This window comes from Canis lupus, chromosome 7, assembly GCF_048164855.1.
Source record: "Canis lupus baileyi chromosome 7, mCanLup2.hap1, whole genome shotgun sequence".
Lineage (NCBI taxonomy): Eukaryota > Metazoa > Chordata > Mammalia > Carnivora > Canidae > Canis > Canis lupus.
The window spans coordinates 5,758,379-5,781,283 of NC_132844.1; the positions used below are offsets into that span (position 1 = coordinate 5,758,379).

The window sequence follows — 22,905 nt, forward strand, 5'->3', positions numbered from 1 at the left end:
CCTGGGGTTGAGCCTGGGAATTTACATACTTAAAAAGGTCTGTCCAAGGACCTGGATATGCAGCCAGATTTAAAGTACCCCACTGCTTGGCCTCCAGACTGCCTCGCTAAGCCATATTCCAGTTTCCCTCTACCACCCAGAGCATCCTGGGAGAGCCTTGGACTCCTAGAACACCTAACTCAAGAGAGAACAAAAGAGTTCTTTTTCCCACGGACATCCTGTTAGTGGCTTAGGGTGATTTCTTCTTCAAGGGAAGAGCATCCATCCATCAGGCCCTAACCAGATTACAGTACAACACAATCAATCTCATGTTCAAACAAGAGGCATACTTCAGGCCATGGGACTCAAGAGCTGTAGCGTCATCGTAACCTGGAGTCCGAAACACCCCAACCTCTTCCTCTTATGAACAATTGCCTTCCTGGGCTCCATTCACTAGGAGTCTTGCTTTTTGTTTCTGAGGCTGATAAACTCATCTGTTGATGTGTCATTGAATTCTGATACATTAGGATCAACATCTGAGTAGCTGCTTTCCTTAGATAATAATGTGATGAAAGCCCTTGTTCTCACCTTAGTTTTGGAATCAGGCAAACATAGAACAGAAACTACCTGTAAATTTCAAGACGTCTCTGGGCCTATTTCTTCCTGTATAGGATACGAATGGGAAACACTCACTTCACGAGGTTATTTTGAAGATGAGATCAGATCACAAATGTAAAGCAGGGCAGCCCGGGTGGCTCAGCGGTTCAGCGCCACCTTCAGCCCAGGGCCTGATCCTGGAGACCCAGGATGGAGTCCCGTGTCAGGCTTCCTGCATGGAACCTGCTTCTCCCTCTGCTTGTGTCTCTGCCTCTCTCTCTCTCTCTCTCTCTCTGTGTGTCGCTCATGAATAAATAAATAAAATCTTAAAACAGAACAAATGTAAAACACCAGCTCTTCAAATTGGGTTCATATTGGAATCATCTGGGCAGTTTTTAAAAAATAATATTTTAGTTCTTTGAGAGAGAGAGAAAGAGCAGAAGCAGAGGGAGTGGCAGAGGGACAAGGAGAAGCAGACTTCCCGCTGAGCAGGGAGCCCAATGCAGGGCTCAATTTCAGGCCCCAGAATCATGACCTGAGGTGAAGGCAGATGCCCAATTGACTGAGCCACTCTGGTGCCCCAATCTGGGCAGTTTTTTAAAAAATACCTATGCCTGGAGGTGCCTAGGTGACTTAGTTGGCTACATGTCCAAACCTGATTTCAGCTCAGGTCATGATCTCAGGGTGTTGAGATCAAGGGCTCATGCTCAGCATGGAGTCTTCTGGAGATCCTCTCTCTCCTTCTCCCTCTGCCCCTCCTCTGACTGCACATGCTTGCTCTTTCTCTCACTTTCTGTCTCCACAAATAAATAAATAAATAAAATCTTTAAAAAAAATACTGATGCCTGGATTCTATCCCTAGAGATTCCAATATAATTGGTCTGGAGTTTGACCTGGGCATTAGGAGCTTTAGGGTGGTTTGAGATGAATTCCCACTATTTCTACGGCCCTTTGTTCCTCAGGCTGGAGTGGCTGTGCCTGGAGCATGTCCTGCCCTGCTGCCACCCAGGCAGGTCGAGCTTTGATTGCTTGCAAATTAACAGGAGAATCTTAGCCAAGTGAAGCTCCATTTATGCACTGATCATAAGTGGGTGTAATGGTGTAATGTCCCTGCTCATGGTGCTCAAGTAGAACAGTTTTTCAACTTTTTAAGCCTTTGAATGGTCAAAGTCATCCTTGGAGATTTGGCTTCTTTTGCTTTAGCTTAACAAGAAAGTCGTTCCTTACTTTTTGACTCTGAGACTTACCAGTGATGGATGATGAGATGACAAAGAGGAATGCAGACTCACCTCCAGTAGAAAGTGTCCTACGCAAGAGGCATTGCAACATTTGGACTTAGGCATGTCTGTTTACAAAGCATGGACCCCTAAGTCCATGACTACCACCAATCTGAGGAGTCGTGAAATCAGAATTTGAAGTCGATGCCACTGAGGAAACATAACATTCTTAAGGGGGCAACTTTTCTGATCTTAACTACATTTCAATCAAGAGCAAATCGAACATTCTGTATATAAATAGGAAAGTTCCTCATCCTGAGCTTGAGTGATGTGAGCCAACTGAACAAAGGGGTCTCATGACAAGGTGTTTGCCTGTTTTATGCAAATACGAAATAAATATTCATGGGGCTTTATTTTAGGGAGAGAAATTTTAAATGGCAAAACTAATTTAAGTTTTATTTCACATGTGCACAAATACCTTAAATTCTTTCAGGAACAAGGTAGGGGTGTAATTATACATTTTTTAAATGTGCAAGTGTAGGTGTGCTTGTACATGTTTGCCCATTTTCAAAGCCAATGAAGGGCCTGAGGGCTTGGAATATCACAGAATCACTATTGTGTGAAAGTCTCATAGAGTTCACCCATGGATTCCTTGGGTCTAATCCTATCTGGCTGGCAGGTGGGCTGAGGTTGCCCAGGGACCACCCAGATGCTATAGAAAAGGAACCTCAAGCTGCCAGCTTTCTGGGACTGACTCACCCCTGCTTGTGTGGTGTGTCCAGCAGGCCTGAAGACTCTGTTCTGGACTGAACTGTATGAACCATCTGAAGGTGTCCACAGTGTAGACATTGGAGAGGTCATTGCCAAAAATAAGGTTAATTATTCACAGGTGAGGTTCACTTTTCCTTTTCTGATGCTAAACTAGTAATTAGTCTTAGTTTCTTTCAACTGTCTTCAACATAAATAGTTTTTCCTTGTTATTATGGAAAATGTCAAACATACCAAAAATAGAGAGAGGAATATAACCAGTCCCTATGTACTCATCTCCCACCCTTGGCAGCCCTCAACTCATGGCCCATCTTTTTCATCCATAACGATCTACCTCCACACCTGGATTAATGCAAGGCAAATCTCAGGTATAATATTACTTAGTCAAACCTTTTGTTTTCTAAGTCATCATGTAAATAATCAACCATTTAGAAGTCGAAAGTATTAACTGATTACTGTTCAGTTATAAATCACTGGATGTGACCAAATTCAGTTGCTAGAGGAAATAAAATAATTGTTGGGGCTGAATTTAACTTTTTTTTCCAAAATAGTTTGTGTAGTCAGATACAACGCTTTGTAAACTTTTCTGAACATAAAGTAGCAAGGTGTTAACCAATTTTAAATTAGAAATGTTAAGTACTAATCCTCACCCTCCAGATGAATCTTCCAGATGTGTTTCTATCTGCATCTGTGTGAGCAACTCCAGATCCTTCCTTGGTTATCCCACAAGACACATGCAACTTTTTCCAATCTGCAATTTCAGCTTTTCAATCTGCTGGTTTGTGATTTACAGAATGTGAAAATTGTTTTTTCATTGTTTTAAAATAAGACTACAGGAGAAAAATTAGGACAATGAGCAAACATTTATGAAACTTTTGTATATATTGGGGTGTACATATTGGGTATATTTGGGTGCATTTTTCAATTCAAATCTGTTTGATATTTTCAATTTAACAAAGAAAGTCTTCTGAATATAATTCATATCCTGAATTGTCATGAATGGTGATTATGTCTTTTAAAAAAAATCTTCATTTTACATAAATAGGTTTCAAACTATTTAGTTTTCACAGATTTAATTGTAATATAATACATAGGGGAAAGAGAAAAACTTTTCATTAACACGGACCAACTGAGGTGGTGAGTCTGAATTAAATATTTAAAGAAATATACATCTCCAAAACTATTTTTATGTTCGTAAACTGACACTGATATTGAAATGTTACCACATTAAGAATAATGAACAGAAAATACATATCTGAGTAGCTTCTATTTGTATAGAGGGATTTCAAGGGATTTTATTTACATTTTTTGATAAGCAGACTAAATATATCTCTCTAAAGTCTTATGTTTTTAGTTTGCTTGCCAAGCTCTTTCTTTGTATGTTTTACAAAGGCAAAATTTAAATCATTTCAACTAGGATAGAATTATCAAAAATTCTGAATGAGTAGAATGCAAATTAATGAAAATGTAATTTATAAAGGAAACATAGCTACCTAGATACCAGAGAGTAAGCCATTTAGGGGGCCAACTTTTCTGGGCAGTTGAGACTTTATCTTTTCACACAAATTAGGGTCAGGGAGCGTTTTTTAATTTTTGTGAAACTTCTTCTAAAATCGTTCATCGTTCTCTGTTTTCTTTTCTTTTTTCTCTTTCTTTTCTTTTTTAAAAATAGGCTCCATGCCCAATGTGGAGTACAATTAGGGAGTTTGAACTCACAACTCTGAGATCAAGACCCGAGCTGAGATCAAGAGTTGAGACTTAATGGACTGAGCCACCCAGGTACCCGATTCTTTGTTTCCTTAAGGAGAACTAGCCATTATCATTTTCATTTTCATTTTCTAGGTGATACGAAGCTAGTTTTTTGAGCAACAGTTATTTTGCAATGGTTCAGGGTACTCTATAGGAGCCTAGGCTATTCATTATTTGCTGGAATAGGGACACAGGAAATGTGGCCATGGGTGAGCATGCATGGTCATTGACATTCCCACACAGATCTTCATCCCCAGACCTTACAATGTGGCCATTGTGTGGCCTCTGGTCAATCAATCCCTTCTCCTATCACCTTCTCCTATCTCCTCAGGAAATCAGATGTTCGCAATTATTAGCAAGGTGTCTAAAGTAAAGTAGTGTGGCTCTGTGTGTGGACCTGATGGCTTCTCCTGAGTCCAGAATGCCAAGTGGGGATCTTTAGTACCTCCTGTTTTGGAGGCTCAGAGTTCATTCCTGCTCACTTCCTAGTTCCTAACTGGGTTCCAGATAGGTAAGGGCTGTTCCAAGCTGGAGCAATAATCTTGTACATACTACCTGGTAGTTCTTCTTTAGACTAACAGAAAGGGTGCAGGTCATAATATTGCACTTATCACACAAGTTAGAGGGCATGTATGGAGGATATCTTGATGGTTAGATATTCTGAAGCTTCAGAATAAAATTGATTCATTTCTAGTCAAGAAGACTCAATCAGTATTTTAATTTTAAAACAGGCATTTTTTATCATTTAAAAACTTCTTGGCCTTCATAGCTGAGACAAACGCTGCTTTTATTGAAAACTTCCACCTTTGTCAGAAAAATTGATGAGGCTATTAAAATGTGAGTCCTCTCTAATTTGAGCACTTTTTTGTTGCCACATTGTAATATATTTATCACATATAATAGATATTAAAACAATTTTGTTAACTGCAAAAATGTTTGCTCTTTTTATTTTCAAAAGTTTTGTTAATTTTAACCAAATAGAGAACTTTGGTATACATAGTGTGGTAGGTGGAACAGTGACTGTCCACCCTCTAACCCCCAAGGTTGTTCATGTCGTATTACCTGAAGCCCGTGAATGTTACCTTACTTGGCAAAAGGGACTTTGCAGATGTTAAGGATCTTTTTTTTTTTTTTTTTTTTTAAGTTAAGGATCTTGATATGGGGAGATTATCCTGAGTTAAATGGATGGGTCCAATGCAATTACAAGAGTCTTTATAAGAGAGAATCAGGGGGATCAGTCAGACAGAGAAGGCCACATAATGATGGAGATAGCAGGAGACGAGATGTGCAGGGGAGTGGTGAGCCAAAGAATGAGAGATTTAAGAAGATGGAGAAAGCAAGCACTGTGCTCTCCCCTGGAGCCTCTAGAAGCAACCAGCCCTGCTGACTTGAGCCCAGTGAGATTGTAGACTTCTGACGTCCAGAACCGCAAAAGAAAAAGTGTGTGTTGTTTTAAGCCACTAAATTTGTGGTGATTTGTTAACTAAACTAATAATACACATAGGAAATAAGCTTGAAGGTACTAAAGACCTGCTTAAAAATAAGCAGACATTAAATAAACATGAAATTCATGTAATCAGCCCAGATTTTACCTTCCTCATCTTGTTTATTCTTAAATAGAATGGTAAACATCAGCTTTCTTGTCTTTTTCAATTTCCAAAAGAATTCTTAATTTAGAATTAATTAACCTAAAAGAAGAAAATGTTCTTCTTAAGCCTTTTAAAACCTCCATGGCTAAAAGCTGGCCTTTCTCCTCAGCGGGCTCCCATGTACCATGGCTTCCACAGTTTGTTGGTATGACTTTCTGTAAAACTCCACCAGCAAGCGTATTTTTGAGTGACTCATCCTTAGTCCTAAAATGTGTTGCTGGGTGGTTGTTCTTACAGAGAGATGATTGCTGCAAGCCCACGCCATCCCAGCTCTCGCTACGATGATTAAGAGTTGATTAAGAGTTGACCTTGCTACTGTGTGTGGAGAATACTGGCAGGAAATTGAACTAGAAATTTGGAATAAGAGGCCAAGTACTACATTTGTAACTTTTGTAAGGTCACAATACTATATTGCCTTTAATACTAGACACTGCATCTCCTATTTTATACTTTATTATAAATTTATATTTCCATTAGTAATATGCCACATCATAAATAATTTGGAATACAGCAGAGAAGCTGACAAGATTAGCTCACTTTTCCTGCTCTTCATATACTTTTCTAATGTGGTTGGAGCTCTATGGTGTATTTCTAGAACATGAAATTCCACCAATTTTCAAAGCATTTCTGCCTAAGTCAGAACCACGAAGCACAGAGGTGCCACTGAATATAATGAACCCCCCATCTAATATATTTAAGTGAGGGGTTCCCTGAGATCCTGATGAATAAGCTGATTCTCAGCTAACATAGCATCTCTCTATGCTCTGTCATAGGATCTTGGCTGGTGAGCTGCTCGTATCAGAGTGGCAGGGCTAAAAGAGAACTTAGAATTCACCTGCATCAGAATCCCTCATATTACAGGTGAACAAGATAAGGTCTAGAGAGGTGAAGGGCCTCCTCTGAGGTCACATAGCCACGTAAGGGAAGAGTCAGGGCAGAGACACATCAACAGCTACCATGGTGCCACCATCCCACCCAAAGAGCTCAATAACCGTGGGTGGGGGGAGAGAGAAAACCATTAGAGTTTAACAGCTTTCTGGGGACATTTAATGTGGCACAAACAGCCATCTGTACATCTCAAGAACCCTGAGTGCAATACTGTTCCAAAGCAGACTGCAATGGATAATACTCATGATGATGCCACTGAGTTATCCAAAGATTTAGCTGGGGTCGGCGAACTTTTTCTGTGAAGGTCTAGATACTATTTTAGACTCTGCGGGCCATACAGTTACAACTCTGCCTTGGCAGTACAAAAGCAACTGTAGACAGGATGCCTGAGTGGCTCAGTGGTTGAGCATCTGCCTTTGGCTCAGGGCCGCGTGACCCCAGTCCTAGGATCGAGTCCCTCATTGGGCTCCCTGCTGGGAGCCTGCTTCTCCCTCTGCCTGTGCCTCTGCCTCTCTCTCTGTGTCTCTCATGAATAAATAAATAAAATCTTAAGAGAAAAACAAAACAAAAACAAAAGTAACTGTAGACAACATATAAATGAATGAGTTAGCTGTGTACCAAGAAAACTATTTACAAAAACTAGGCACTCTGTCTACAAAAATAGGAAAATAAGCTATGTATTTCCTTAGGAGCTATTGGTTACTTGAAACTTAGCCTGTTTAAGCTAGCACAGGTAAAATCTTTTTTTTTTTTTTTTTTTTTTTTTTGAGGATTTAACAAGGAGCTAATCTTGTAGGTATCCAAAATGGGAAACAAACATGCAGCCAGACACACAAGGACCAGGTCCAGAGAGTCAAGGCGATCAAGTGGTTCTTTCATTTCTGGCAGAGCCACAGGTCAAGTCCATTTTCAGACTTATAAAAGTCTCTGTGCCAATTTTCCTGCTTAGCATTAAGTGCAAAAAGGTGCCAATTTTCCTGCTTAGCATTAAGTGCAAAAAGGTACTGAAGATGGTGGAACTGGTCCACTTCTGACTTAATATAAACTTTCAGTTCAAGTGTCTGGATCCTCTAACTGGGTCTTTCAATGTCCTTATCCCAAATTCTTGGTAGAGAGTATCCGAGAATTGGCTCAGCATGGCCCTGGTGTTTACTCTTGTCCAAGCAGCTGTGGCCTGTGGAGCCAGTTCATGTGGCAAAACTAAGGATGCCATGGCAAGAATGAGGTGTGTGTGCGGCAGGAGTGAGACCACAATGATAAGCATCACTACTGTATCTATCCTGCTACAAGGAAAACTCCAACTACTGATACTTCTGTGATACTGGGCAATTAATATAGAGAGAAAGCGTTTTGGAGAACAACATAGTATTACTTAGTCACACTTAGCAATTATTTGACTCAGAAATTCTGAGTCAAGTGATATAGGAATTCTGCTCCTGGGTAAATATAATTCAAAGAAAATTTCAGGCTGGTTAATAAGGGGACATACCTAGGAATATTCTTTTTGATACTATTGTGGTTGTAGGGAGTTGGGAGCAATCTGAGTGTCATTACCGGGGGACTAGAATGTGGCCCACACCGAGATGCAACAGTGAGCAGCCACAAGGACAGCCGCAAGGCCTGGTATGAGAGAAATAGCTAAGAAATACAAGTGACTCACACAGCACACCACCATTGATATGTACATTGAAAATGCACACTTTGAAAACACACATTCTGCAGGAGTTGGAGAAACAACACGATAACTCATTGAATTCACTCATGAAAAACATAGTAAGTACCTCTGTCTGTGACATAGACCCAGCTTGCGAGAAACTAATTCTTCCACCAAGAACAGCTATACATGCTGAATAAAATATGTTTGAATGTGGCTTTACTTAGGGAAGCGGTCTTTGTAGATGTAATTAAGGATCTCAGTGGATGAGATCATCTGAAATTAGCTGGATGGGGCCTAATCCAATGACAGGGATCCTTATCAGAGACAGAAGAGGACCAGACATGCATAGGTTCTAGAAGGCCATGTGAAGATAGAAGCAGAGATGGATGGATGGAGCCACAAGCTAAGGAATGCCTGGGACCCCAGAAGCTGGAATAGGCAAGAGAGTGTTCTCTTCCAGAGCCTTCAAAGGGAGCATAGCCCTGCCTACACCTTGATTTGATTTTCAGCCTCCAGACTATGAGAGAATAAATTTCTATTGCTTTAAGCTCTCCAATTTGTAGTACTTTGTTATGGCAGCTAAATGAAACTAATACAGCACTGTTACTGTTTCCCAAACAAGGCAGAGACTGTTCGTTTTCTCCACCATGCATTTTTCTAATTCATAAATTTCTATTCTTAGACAGCAAAATGTTATTGCCGTCTTACATTTTAGTTCTACGTATATTTTAATATATACGTATTTTAGTTCTACATATATTTTAATATATTTAATATATTATTATATCTTTATATATATACATATATATATAAAGACTTATTTATCTTAGAGAGAGAGGAAAGAGAGTATGCAGGAGTGGGGGGAGGCAGAGGGAGAGAGAGTCTCAAGCAGACTCTGCACTAAGGGCAGAGCCCTACATGGGGCCTGATCTCATGGCCTTGAGATCGTGATCTGAGCCCAAACCAAGAGTCAGATACTTAACCAACTGCACCACCCAGGCGACCCTGTTTTTTTTTTTTTAATATATATTTGATAATTTCATTCAAAATTATCTGACTTGCTAGATGAAAACTGGCATCTCATTTTAATTACATTCTTTGGGTAATTGAGCAATTGTTTATTTTTCTTTGTGAAATGTCTTTCATGGTTTTGTCAGTATTCCTGTTGGGTTTATTAATATTCTCTTGGTTTGTAAAAATTCTTCAGATATAAGAGAGTAATGCTGTTGTCATATATATTTTTAAAATATTTTCTGTACTATGTTCTTCTTTTAATTTTGCTTATAGCAGGGTTTGTTTTAGTACACATACTTTAATTTCTTATGTACCTTGTAATTTTGCTCATTGCTTTTAAGTTCAGAAAGTCTTCCCTTCTCTAGACACGTCATGGATAGGTACTCATTTGGATTTTCTTTTAATTTTTTAATCAAATAAAAATTTAACTTTTTTTTTAAATTTAACTTTTTAAAAAAAGATTTAATTTATTTATTTCAGAGAGGGAACACACAGAAGGAGAGGGAAAAGCAGACTCCCCATTGAGCAGAGAACCTGATGCAGGGCTCAATCCCAGGACCCTGAGATCATGACCCGAGCTGAAGGCAGAATTTAACTGACTGAGCCACCCAGGTGCCCCTGAAAATTTAACTTTTAACTCATTAATATATATTAAAGTTAATTGGGGGACATAGAAAACTCAACTCATTAGACTAAAAGCTTTACTTAAAGTTCTTAAGATGGTCAACTGCATGATTTAGTTGTTGAAGCACCAAACAGAACAGGTCTTGGATTGAATTACAGGGCACAAGAGAATTTGGCTCTGGTGTTAGGGCTGATGACTCAGCTTGTCAACCAACTCATCGAATGCTTAGCCAAAGACTGTCATCCCCAACAATAGAGCTGGAAGCTGCCACCAAACTCTGTTTCCTGGGTGGTTTTATTCTGTCTTGTGGGCTCTGATGAAAAGAAAAGTAGCCAAACTTTGAGTTTTGAGAGAATGATAAGCAGAGTCTGAGGCCAAAACTCTCTTCCCCCATTACACCAAAGAACCAGGACTCTGAAGCCATGGGACCTTGGATTTGTGGTCTGGAAGAGTGTCAGGCTTTGTGAACAGTTCCATTAGCACCCCCTTGCCAAAGATCAGGCCTGGGTAATCATCCCTACAATGCTCAGAGCTCAATGTAGGTGCTAGGGGTGGTGGGGAGTCCTGGCCCAGCTGCTTTTCTGGGAGGGACATCTCTGAGCACACATAGAGGGGCCAAGACATTCTGTACAGACAGATGAGAGCACAACTGAGTCTATATGGTTGACAGATTATCACACACCTCATGTAACAGGGAAGAAACACCAGGAGGCTTGGATAACCTGAGTTCCAGATGTGTCTTCCTCATTTACTAGCTGTGCAGTCTTGGGTAAGTGACCCACTTTCTCTGAGGCCCAATATCACTATCTGAAACCCAAGGGAACTATACGAGATGTCCTCTGAGGTCCCTTCCAGCCCTGGTCCTTTCTGATTCTGCAATCCAAACCATCAGCAGACCCAATGCCTCTCGAGACAGAGAAGGCAGCCCTTATATGGAGAAGAAGGGAGAGAACCACGGGCACCTGGAGCTACATGCCATTTGCAAAGTCCAGGTGGGTTGGTTTTCACATGCACATCGCATGGTATAGAAAGTTCTGCTGGTTTGGTACCAGCCTGTCCTGTGGCACCAATCACTGATTAAATGACTCAGCAACAGACGGTAATGTTATCTGCTGTCACCATTTCAGTAATAAAGTGGATGTGCATTCATGGTAGTGGAAATGCAATTTATCAAAATGTTATGAAACAAATGACTGTTTAGCTGTCTTTACCTCCTGCCATGGTTTTCATAGGCACCTCTGTGTAAAGTATGTGCAAAACAAATTTAACACGCTTCCAGCAAAAGGAAAAATGTCTCATGCTTATTTACTGTGTGTTCCCATTAATAATAATAATAACATCTGGGGAGAATTATTATTTTTATTATATTATATTAAGATATATATATCTTAATATTTATTTATTCTATTATTTATTTATTTATTGAATATTACAGTAACACCCTACTATCAGGCATTATACTCATTCTTGGATTTGGTTACACTCGGACTTAACCCAACACACAGGGAGGCGTCCAGCACACAGCTATCAATTGCACACCCCAATGGCTTATAATACGTAGACCCTTTCCCCCTAGTGACGATAGGTCCTTCTCCCCACTGTTGCCACTTGCATGGCTACATTGAAATGTGTTCATTTCGCCGTCACTCTGCCTGGTTGATCTGCTGGTTGTCTACACTTCTGGAGTTGATCTCAACAAATTTCTTTCTCATGGCAATTCTCTAGAAAATAATCCAGTTCTGTAGAACGTCCTTGAACACAAACTACTACTGGTTGTGTAGTATATCCTCCTAGAGAGTGACCCCTGGGAATCCCAGGGACTCGCAGGTATATTACATAGTGTATGTGGTATGTGTGGGTGTGTGTTAGAGAGAGAGACAAAGACAGAGAGACAGAGAGACTGTGTATATTTGCTGGTTAGTTCCTTGTTTTTCTGTACAAAGAATCTGGTTTGAGGGAAGGTGAGATGACATTATCAGTGTCATTGTTATTCTGTTCAAATATCCCTAAGTATCAAGGTTCTATTTGACAATGAGAGATCAATATTTTATGTAAGTATGTACTATACATGTATTTTTAGACATTTATTTATGTATTTTAGAGAGAGAGAGAAATAGAGAGACAGCGCAAGTGTGAGGGAAGAGGGAAGAGAGAAAATCCCAAGCTGACTTGGCACTGAGGGTGGAGCTCAATCCCACGACCCTGGGATCACAAGCTGAGCTGAAACCAAGAGTCGGACGCTCAATCGGCTGTGCCACCCAGGCGCCCCTAAAGATCAGTATTTTAAAACAAATATTCAGATCTTAATTTCAGTTCACTGGAAAAAGATGGGCGTAATATTGATTTGGATTGCTGTTTTGGAGATAAATCTTAACTATGTGTCAAAAATGTTATATAAATATTGTATGTGGTATTCATATTATTTTCAGAGCAGCAGCTAAAGATATTGAAATGACAAGTTTTGAGATATATAGATTACTGAAAACAGCATAGAAAAATATGAAAGAGGGAAACGAGAAAAAATGCACTTAAGGCTATAAAATCTAAACTATGTGAAATTCAGCATTCATAAAGTCTGCTTAATAACAACCTCACGAACGGTCATAACAACAGCAGCCAAGGCATTTATAATGCTCCCATGTGCCAGGCACTATTCAACCTTTATATATTAACTCATTTAATCCTTACAACGACCCTGGAAGGCAGTTATTATTATCACTACCCACTGTACAGGAGAGCATTTGCCTAAGGTCTCACAGCTAGTTAGAAGTCAGGAGACTGCATTGTAAGAGACAGTTCTCCGCTTCCCATTTTCTTTCCCATTCCCACCCTTAAATGGCAGGTGTGCTACTCCAACTGGTCCATCTAGTAAATGGCCGACTGCATATTTTCTTCCTTCTGGCTGGAGTAGTAGAGACAGTGGTGCTCCTTGTCTGGAGGCTTGGCCAGTTCCTTTTGCCTCTCCTCCCAGGCAACCAGGTCCAGGCTACCTAGAGATTGGCCTTTCTCTCTCTCTCCCTCTCTCTCATTCTGATTCTCCTCTCCTTGGGGCTGCAAGTTTGATGTTGGTTTGTTTTGCTTTGTAACTATTAATGTCAAAATTTGAGACCTGGAATTTGAGTATTGAGGGCTTAAATTGGGCAAAGCAAGTCAATCTTTAGGAGGAGCCTCTTTAGGCCTGCCTGGCTTCAGGACAAAGGACAGTTTGTATGACACAACCCAGCCTCCCAGGATGCTCTACATTTAGGGGGTATGCCAAAGCCAGAGCTCACAGTCACAGCCAACTTTCTCCCTCCTTTCCTCCAAAAGCTATTGATTTTGACTTCATATTGTCCCGCACTATTTCCCTGAGGTGCTTAATAAAGTTGTGGGTGAAATTCAGATATTTCTGGATCCTCTGACCACTATCATTAAATGCACTCTTACCCTCAATTTGCATATCCACAAAATTCCAACAGCATGAGTTTAGGATTGTTTCTGTTTTCAGAGAAGGATTTGTGCTAAACCTTCATAATTCTCTCCTCCTGTGTAACCAGGGGCAAAGTCCAATTGAGTTAGAACATCAGTCTCCTCTCTGGCACAGCACTTCCTTGATGCTCACCTCAAGTCTTAACTGTTTTCACACTGTGTTCTGCTAACTGCACTAAACAGCCCTCATATATAAATTTTATTAAAGGACCACAAATTTCTGTCTTAAATAATATTTGAAAATTTGGGTTTGAATCTTGAGAATCTCTTCTCTGTCTGCAACTTGGTGGTCAGTTTGGAATGGCAAACATAATGTATTTGTTCTCGAAGCCATGAATGGTAAAATATTCTTGCATTTGTCCATTTCTGATTGGCCTTTCTTTCTGAGCACTCAACAGTGTTACATTTCCCTACACCCTTGTAATTAGGTGGCCCTACCTGACTTGCTCTGCCCAGTGGGTTGTGAGTAGAAGTGTAATTTATGCACCAAAGCATTTCATTGCTGGCGTGATACTTTCCGGTGTTCCCTTCACTTGTCCCAGTGAATGTGGAGAAGGCCTCATGTTGCAGGAATACAGCCAGAAGAGGAATGGTTCTCTTGCTGTACAGGGAACAGCTGCCTTGGGAAGTCATCCAGGTAGTGCAGTTAACATTGTACAAGTGAGAATTTTTCTGTGTGTTAAGTCACTATGATTTGGGGCTGTTTTATTACTATTGCATAACATAGCCTATTCTGACTAATACACCATGTCATATTGAAACTTTGCACTTTATTTTCATATAGTACTATTTTTAATTAGCTGTTATTTTACTGTAATTCTTTCTCTGAACTTTTTTTTATTACAACTTTATTGAGGTTGTAACTGACATTTGGTGAGCTGTACATATTTAAAGTACACAATTTGATGAGCTCTGACATATGTGTACACCCATGAAAACATCATCACAATTTGGATAATGAACTTATCCATCACTTCAAGAAGTTTCCTTGTGCCCCACTGTGATCCTTGTCTGTCTCTCTTATCTCTACTCCCCCAATCCCAAACCAGACCTGCTTTCTGTCACTATACATTTTCAAGAATTTTATATAAATGGAATTTGCAATCAATATATACTTTTTTTGGTCTATCTTCTTTTGCTCAGCTCATATTGTTTGGATTCTGACATGTTGTTGCATGTAATAATAGTACTTTTCTTTTAATTCCTGGTTATACCATTGTATGATTATACCACAACTTGTTTACTCATTTATCTTTTGAAAGATATTTGAGCTCTTCCCAGTTTTGGCTATTACAGGTAAAACTGCTGTTAACACAAATGTGCAAGTCTTTATATGGACATATGCTTTATTTCTCTTGGAAAACACTTAAGGGTGGAGTGGCTGTGTTGTATGGTCGGTATAGGTTTAGCTTTTTAAGAAACTACTGTAGTATTTCCCAAAGTACTGTACCCCTTTACATTCTCACCATCCATATGGTATGGTCTGACCTTTAATTTTGATTAAATGATCATGCTATCTCAAGTTCACAGCTTTGTTCCCAATGTTGTTAACTCAGGTTCTTGATACTTCTTGCAATAGTGTCTTAACTGGCACTCCTCCTTCAGATAAATTGAGGTTGTCAGGTAGGAACTCTGTGCACTTCCTCCCACCACTTACAAACTTAGCTCTATTAGTACCAATCATTCCCACCTTGCCTCCTGTCAGAGTAGCAGAGCTGTGTCTCCACCTCCTCCTGACTAAGCCCCTCTCTCCCTGTGACACCCTGCCATGGACCCCATTCTTCTCTGAAGACTCACCCTGTCAGCGATCTTTCTTCTCTCTGCTGTAATCTGCTTTTTTAAATTCTATGGTACTCGCCTCTCACTCTAATAATATATTCAATTTTTGCCTATCTTTAAGAAACAAAACAAAGGCGATCTTGTGACACCTTTTTGTCCTCTAGATACTACCGTGTCTCTCTTCTTTCATTCCAAGTTAAATTTATCGGGTAAAAATAGAGAAATTTCCATTTCCTCCTCAGGTCACTGCAATCTAGCTTTCATCCTGCTCTCCACGAAGCTGCTCTCCCATAGGCTCCCATGACCAACATGTCCCTAAATCTAACATGTTCTAAATCCTCTCTTACTTAACTTCTGGGCAGACTTTATGTTACTTGGTCACTACCTTCTTTTTTTACTTTTAAGATTTTATTTATTTATTCATAAGAGACACAGAGTGAGAGGCAGAGACACAGGCAGAGGGAGAAGCAGGCTCCCTGTGGGGAGCCCGATGCAGGACTTGATCCTAGGACCTGGGGGATCACACCTTGAGCCAAAGGCAGATGCTCAACCACTGAGCCACTCAGGCATCCTTGGTTACTACCTTCTTAAAACATTTTTCCTCTTGGCTTTCCAAGGGTCTCCCCTGGATGCTCCTCCTTCGTCTCCTGTTTTCTTTTGCTTTCGTGCATTGTACTTCCATATATTATTGTGCCCAGAGCATGACCTTAGCCTCTCCTCATTGCTTCCCATGGCTTTACTTCTACCTCAATTTAAGATTGGTAATTACCAAAATGATGTCTCCAGCCCCACCATCTTTGTGAGGTTCAAAGTCACTAGCTTCCTGTGACTATCCCACAGATCCTGAAATGTAATATGTAGAAACTTGATTCACCATCGTCTTCCTCAAATCTGCCTCTCCCCATCTCAGTGAATCCACTCAGTTGAATATCCTTGACTCCTAAACTTTTCCTTGATCCCACAATCATTCACTTAGTTGGACACACTTAACTTCTTTGAGATCTCTCAAGCTCATCTCCTTTCCCCCTACCCTTTTTGCCCTTCTTAGCTGAGGCTCACTGTTCACCGGGGTTGCTGCAACCAGACTCCAAAGTGGTCTTTTGGCTTCTAGTCTTTCCCACCTGCAATCCATTTCCAATGCTTCTCTTTGTGATCTTGCTCCTGCCTTCCTCTCCAGACTTACCTCCTGCTACTTTCTCTCTAAGCTCTTAATCTTATATACTCCAGCCATACTGAATGGCCTACATTTCTCTAAATGGGCCTCACTTTTGTGCTTCACATTGTCCCCTTGGTCTGAAAAGCCCTTCTTTAATGTCCTTTGCCTTGCAAATTTCTTTTGCTCTTCTGGACTTGGTTCAGTATTGCCATCCTAGTGGAGTCTTCCATACAATTTCTCTAACCTTCGTATGGGATCCTTATCACTCTGTATTTACTTTTATTATTGTACCTTTTTAAATCAGTGCTGCTCTCAGAGCTGTAACTGTTGCCTTAGATGACAAGGGAGACTTTGCAGATGTAATTAAGTTAAGGATTTTGAGATGGGGAGGTTATCTTGGATTACCTGGGCAGGCCCTAAATGTAATCATAAGTTTCCTTATAAGGGAGAAGTTTGACTACAGAAGATGGCAACATGACTATTTAGGAAAAATATACACTGAATATGGAGAAAGGAGAAAGGGGCCACCAGCTAAGGAATGCCGTTGTAAAAGATGGAAAAGGTAAGGAAACAGATTTTCCCCCTAGAACCTCCAGAGGAAGTTCAGCTCTGCTGATACCTTGATTTCAGCCCAATGAAATTTATTTCAGACTTCTGATCTCCATAACAATAAAAGAATAAAAATGTGTATTTTTAAATACTTTATTTGTTCATTTGAGAGAGAAAGAGATAGAGCAAGAGCGGGGGGTGGGGCAGGGGGAGAGGTAGAGGGAGAAGCAGATTCCCCACTGTGCACAGAGTGTGATGAGGGTGGTTCCAGAACCCTGAGATCATGACCGGAGCTCAAGGCAGATGCTTAACCAACTAAGCCACCCAGGTTCCTATAACTGTGTATTGTTTTAAGCTACCAAGTTTGTGTTCATTTGTTAATAGCAGCAATAGAAAACTGATATCCTGGGCCATGCAGGGCCCTTCATGCGTGTTCTAGGACTCTTCCAGCTGTGCTCCTTCTCTTGGGGTGAAAAGTCTATGTCCTCACTTCTAGACCAGGCACCAGGTATCCAGGACCCCCAAATTCTTTCCTCAAGAAATTCTTACTCAAGGCCTATTTCCAGGCCTCAATACTTCTTTCTCCAAGTTTGTCCCTTTGAGACAGACTGCTGGTAGTCTCATGCCTAAATCTGAAGGGTAGTCAAGGGAGCACCTGTTTGTGGGGATGAGCCACAGTGTAGACAGTAGAATAAAGGGCACTAGAATGGAAACCAGGAGACCAGAGGAAGGCTTCTACAATAATTCAGGCAAGAGATGATAGTGGTGGAAGTGGTGAGAAATGGGTGGATCCTAGCCATTTTGAAAGTAAAGTATATTTTAAAAGTAAAGACAGCAGGCTTTGCTGATACATTGAATAGGCGGTATGAGAGAAAGAGAAGGGTGAGTATGATTCTAAGACTTCTGGCCTCAACAGCTGGAGAGACAACATTGCCATTAACCTAGATAGTAAAGAAGGGAATAAGAACAGGTTCTTGGCTAAAGATTAATTATTATTATTAATATTATTATTATTTAATTATTGGCCCTATTTTATTTGTTTTATTTTATTTTTATTTTTAAGATTTTATTTATTCAGTGAGACACAGAGAGAGAGGCAGAGATTTTATTTATTTATTCAGTGAGACACAGGAGAGAGGCAGAGACATAGGCAGTGGAACTCGATCCCAGGACCCCAGGATCACAACCTGAGCCAAAGGCAAACGCTCAACTGCTGAGCCACCCAGGTGTCCCAAATGTATGAAGTTTTTGACACTCATTACTTAGCAAAGTGGGTAAGCAATTGGATGTTTAAGTGAATCTTGCCTTTCTTTTTTCTTTTCTTTTCTTTTCTTTTTTTTTTTTTCTTTTTTTAGAATCTTGCCTTTCTTAAAGACTATGCTTCTGGGAACTGGCATAGGGCCTTGAAATAGTAGATTCTTAATATTTGATAAGTCAGATGAATATGTGACATTCCTCCATAGAAGTGTTTCAAGACCTATTCACAATTTTATATCCCCACATAATCAAGTTGGTTAATATGAAGCCTATTGACAGTACACAGCTTGGCCAACTGCGTAAGCCAGGATATTAACAACCTGATTGTTTAGTATCTTCTTGTTCTTGGCTCTCTCAAACATTTTGATTAGGGCTAGGGCTGAAGTTGAATATTAATACCAAATGGATTGAAGTCAGTTCCACGGTCCCTGTCTTATTATCCTAGTGTGGAACTTTCTTAATTCACTGATTGCAAGGAATTTTTGTCTATAATTATAAAATGTATAATAATATTGACTTCTTTGTTCCATCTCTGAAATTATATTGTTTTCTCTACCATATATTTGGAAATGTTTACAACCAGAGCTTTTGTTATTTCAGTCTGCTTGAACGCATTCTGGATACTAATAGAGCCTGAAAGTGTCTCATGATGCTGAATAGTCTATGAAGGTTAGTTCTTTAGAAAATGTTAATTTGATGAATGAGCAATAATGCTGAGCTTCCTGGCTCTAAATTTACAGACACTATAAAACCATTTGTCTATAAAACATGATATATTTCATAGTGTTAAAAAGGTCATACCTCTGTTGCAAGATGTTGGGGACTAGGTTGCTCATGTACATTCTCTTATATCTTCTATAGTCAAGCTGTTTTTTCCCCTGCACTCTTCTGAAGTTTCTTTTGTCAAGTTCGCCAATGATATGGACATTAAAAAATATCTATCGCCATTGATTTTAATTCTCATTTTACTTATCTTTTCAGCAGCATTTGAACAGTTGAGTACTTCATCCTTAAACACTTTTCCTTTATTTTGGATCTTTGTGCTCTCTTGGCATAATGGTTAATTTTATGTCAACTTGACTAAACCACACAATGCATAGCCATTTGGTCAAGTCTTATTTCTGAGTTGTTTCTGGATGAAATTAACATTTAATGGTAGAATGAATAAGCAGATTGCCTTCCTTAATGTAGGTGGTCCTCATCCAATCGATTGAAGGTCAGAAAAGAATAAAAGGGCTACATAAAAGGGAATTACTCTTGCCTGAGTATCTTGAGCTGGGACACTGGTCTTTTCCTGCATTTGGTCTCAAACTAAAACATCAATTCTTCTTGGGTCTTGAGCCTATGGGCTCTCCTGGTTCTCAGGCCTTTGGAGACAGACTGGAACAATACCATCATCAGCTTTCTGACTACAGATATTGGGACTTCTCAATCTCCAAAACTGCATGAGCCAACTCTTTTTTTTTTTTTAAGATTTTATTTTTTCATCACACACACATACACACACACACACACACACACACACACACAGAGGCAGAGACACAGGCAGAGGGAGAGGCAGGCTCCATGTAGGGAGCCCAATATAGGACTTGACCCCAGGACTCCAGTATCACACCCTAAGCCGAAGGCAGATGCTTAACCGCTGAGCCACCTAGGCATCCCATGAGCCAAATCTTTATAATAAATCTCTCTCTGTGTTTGTGTTTATTTGCTTGTAGGCCATCTCCACCACCAGAATGTAGCTCTACAAGCACAGAAACTTATTGTCTATTTTGTTCACTTCTGTATTCCCAGCCCTGGAATTGTGTCTAGCAAACAGTAGGCACTCGATAAATTTTTGTGGACTCTAGGAAAAAGGTTTGCTTGTGGTATTTCCCTAAGGCCTAAGACATGTGCTTGTGGGCAGATTTCTTCGTAGATGCCCAGAGTATGTCCATATATGTTAGCTTATTTATCCTCACATCATCCTGTAAGAAGGGGAGGAGGGGAACCATTTAACTGTGACTCATATCTATTGGTGGAATCGGAATGTTTAGTCCCTGGGAGTCTTAACACTCTGTTTTGAAGATACAAGCACCTCAGAAGGGGCTGCTGGGTATACCTTTGCTTACCTCATGAGCCCAATGTATCTTGGAATCCTGTCTTTATTTTATAAGGCTGTGAATTTTGCTGCAAGAACTGGGCAGCAAAGATATGCTCAGTCAATATGAATTTTAAACATTTCAAATTCTTTCCAGACCGGAAAAGCTACAACTAAAAGTTGTGGTTTCAGAATTCATAAGTGCGCATGTAGGAAGAGGAAGGAATAGTTTCAGGCATCCCCTGGAGTTTATCTTCCAAACCTGGAAACCAGGGAGTAGATGAATTTGCACAGATCACATCAATAACCTTTTAGCGTCCTATGAATATCGTTACGTGACTGTCTGACTTCCTCTCAGCCCCCATTCCAAATCTGTAGTAGGTATTTCAGTGACAGTTTATGAACAATGTGCAAATGCGTATGCATTTTAATTTTTTTTTTAGATTTCATAGGAGGGAGACGATACATCATAAATTTTTAAGTAAACGTACTAATCTTCCAGCTCTTAAATAGTAATCCAGTAGTCACATGGCCAAAATTACATTTTTATTATGTTTATTTGTGTACAAAATATGTAGTAATTTACCGATGCATGTGCAGCAAAATATTCTATCACATACAACAAAAATACACCTTTTTTACTCTTCTTCTTCTCCTGCCCCTGAAAATGGCAACACTGTTTTGGCAGTTCAGCAGCTAAAAATAAAGTGCTATAATTAAGCAGTATTGGGATGTCTTCACTTGACAAATGTGATGTACGAGTTGAGTGCACAACCACACCTTTGCTAGTTTTCTCACAGAACAGGAAATCCCACATCCTGAACAGCTCCAGAAGATACAAATATTTGTATATATATGTACACATGTATACACTGTATATGTAAAGTGCCAATGAGCCTCTTTTTTTGTGAGTTTGGTGTATTTATGTTTAGTCTCTCTCTCTCTCTTTCCGAAGTCGGGATCGCAGCCCTGGGATCTCAGGGTTCATCAGCAGGCACCGAGCAGCTCACGAGCGGCTGGCTGGTTGTGGGTGTGGTGTCGGCGAGGGGACGGAGGGGGCCTTCAGACCTCGCTGGGGGACCTAGAACGGAAGGGCACTTTGGACTGGAAACAGCCACAGAACAGGAGCCACAGGGCACGCTGGATCTCCTGGTTGCGGAAGGCATAGATGATAGGGTTGATCATGGAGTTGTAGGTGGCGGGCAGCAGGGTGGCGTAGGTGTAGACTGCCGGGTCCTCGCGGCTGCCCACCACGCAGTAGATGGCGAAGGGCAGCCAGCTGGCGCCGAACGTGCCCAGCACCACGGCCAGGGTCCCCACCCCCTTTCTGGTGGCCGCCAGGTGCGGCGGCGCCAGGCAGTGCTGCTGCAGCGCGATCTGGTGCGCGTGGCGCCAGACCACCTGGCAGATGCGCACGTACAGGTGCAGCATGACGCCGAAGACCGCGAAGAACGCGGCGGACAGCAGCGCCACGTGGCTGCGCGTCAGCGGGCGCACCACGCTGCAGGTGGCGCGCTCCGCCAGGCAGTTCCAGCCCAGCACGGGCAGCAGCCCGAGGCCCAGGGACACGGTCCAGGTGGCGGCGAGCAGCAGGTGCACGCCCAGCAGGGTCCGGCGCGAGTAGTAGGTGAGCGCGTTGTAGAGAGACAGGTAGCGGTCCACCGTGATGGCCAGCAGGCTGCTGACCGAGGCGGCGAAGGAGGCCACGAGGAAGCCCACGGTGAGCAGGCTCACGGTCTCGGAGGGCACCACGTACTGGAACACGAAGTGCAGGATGAGGCCGCAGCCCGCCAGCAGGTCCGCGGTGGCCAGGCTGCCCACCAGCACGAACATGGGCGTGCGCAGCGCCGGCGTGGACGCGATTAGCGCCACCACCAGCGCGTTTTCGCCTGCGATCACGGTCCCCGACACGCACAGGAGCACGTCCCAAGGGTTCACCGCCGACAGCAGCAGCCCCGGCGGCCCGGCCGGCAGCTGAGAAGACAGCTCCAGGGACGCGTTAGCCGCGCCGCCGCCCCCCAGCGCCGCCGCAGCCGGGGGCCCCCAGTCGCCGCCGTCCCGCGCCCCTGCCGCCGTGGCCGCCGCCGCCGCCCCCTCGGCCGTCACCGCCACCACCTGGGACTCGTTGAGCGAGGAGGCGCTCGCGTTCATCGCGGCCTGCCGCTGCCACCCTGCGTGGAGAAGAGGAGAGCCGAGCGTCAGGTGTGGGGTTCCAGCCGCCGGGCACTTCCCGGGGCGTAGGTGCCCGGCTCCTATTGCCCACCGCCCCCCCCACCCCCGGGACCCCAAGGCAGAGCGAGGAAGGGCCTCAAGTCAGTAAATACCTGTTGAGTGACTGAGCGAGCGTATGCGTGCAATGCACACGAATGTCCGCACAGACAGATCTGAGTGTTTGCACAGATGCTCGCCTGCACTCAGGTCAGTCCCGCGAGGGTGCCTGGAGTTGCGCACGCACCCGTGCGCCCCGAGCTCG

The 22,905-nt window shown here is 41.9% G+C and overlaps 1 protein-coding gene across 1 annotated transcript; it reads right to left on the reverse strand.

Moving 5' to 3' along the window:
* Positions 1–20,956: 20,956 nt before the first annotated feature.
* GPR6 (G protein-coupled receptor 6) lies at positions 20,957–22,583 on the reverse strand. The gene has a single exon (XM_072831570.1). It carries the CDS (start codon positions 22,581–22,583, stop codon positions 21,495–21,497), a length of 1,089 nt encoding a protein of 362 aa, XP_072687671.1. The 3' UTR covers positions 20,957–21,494.
* Positions 22,584–22,905: the final 322 nt, after the last annotated feature.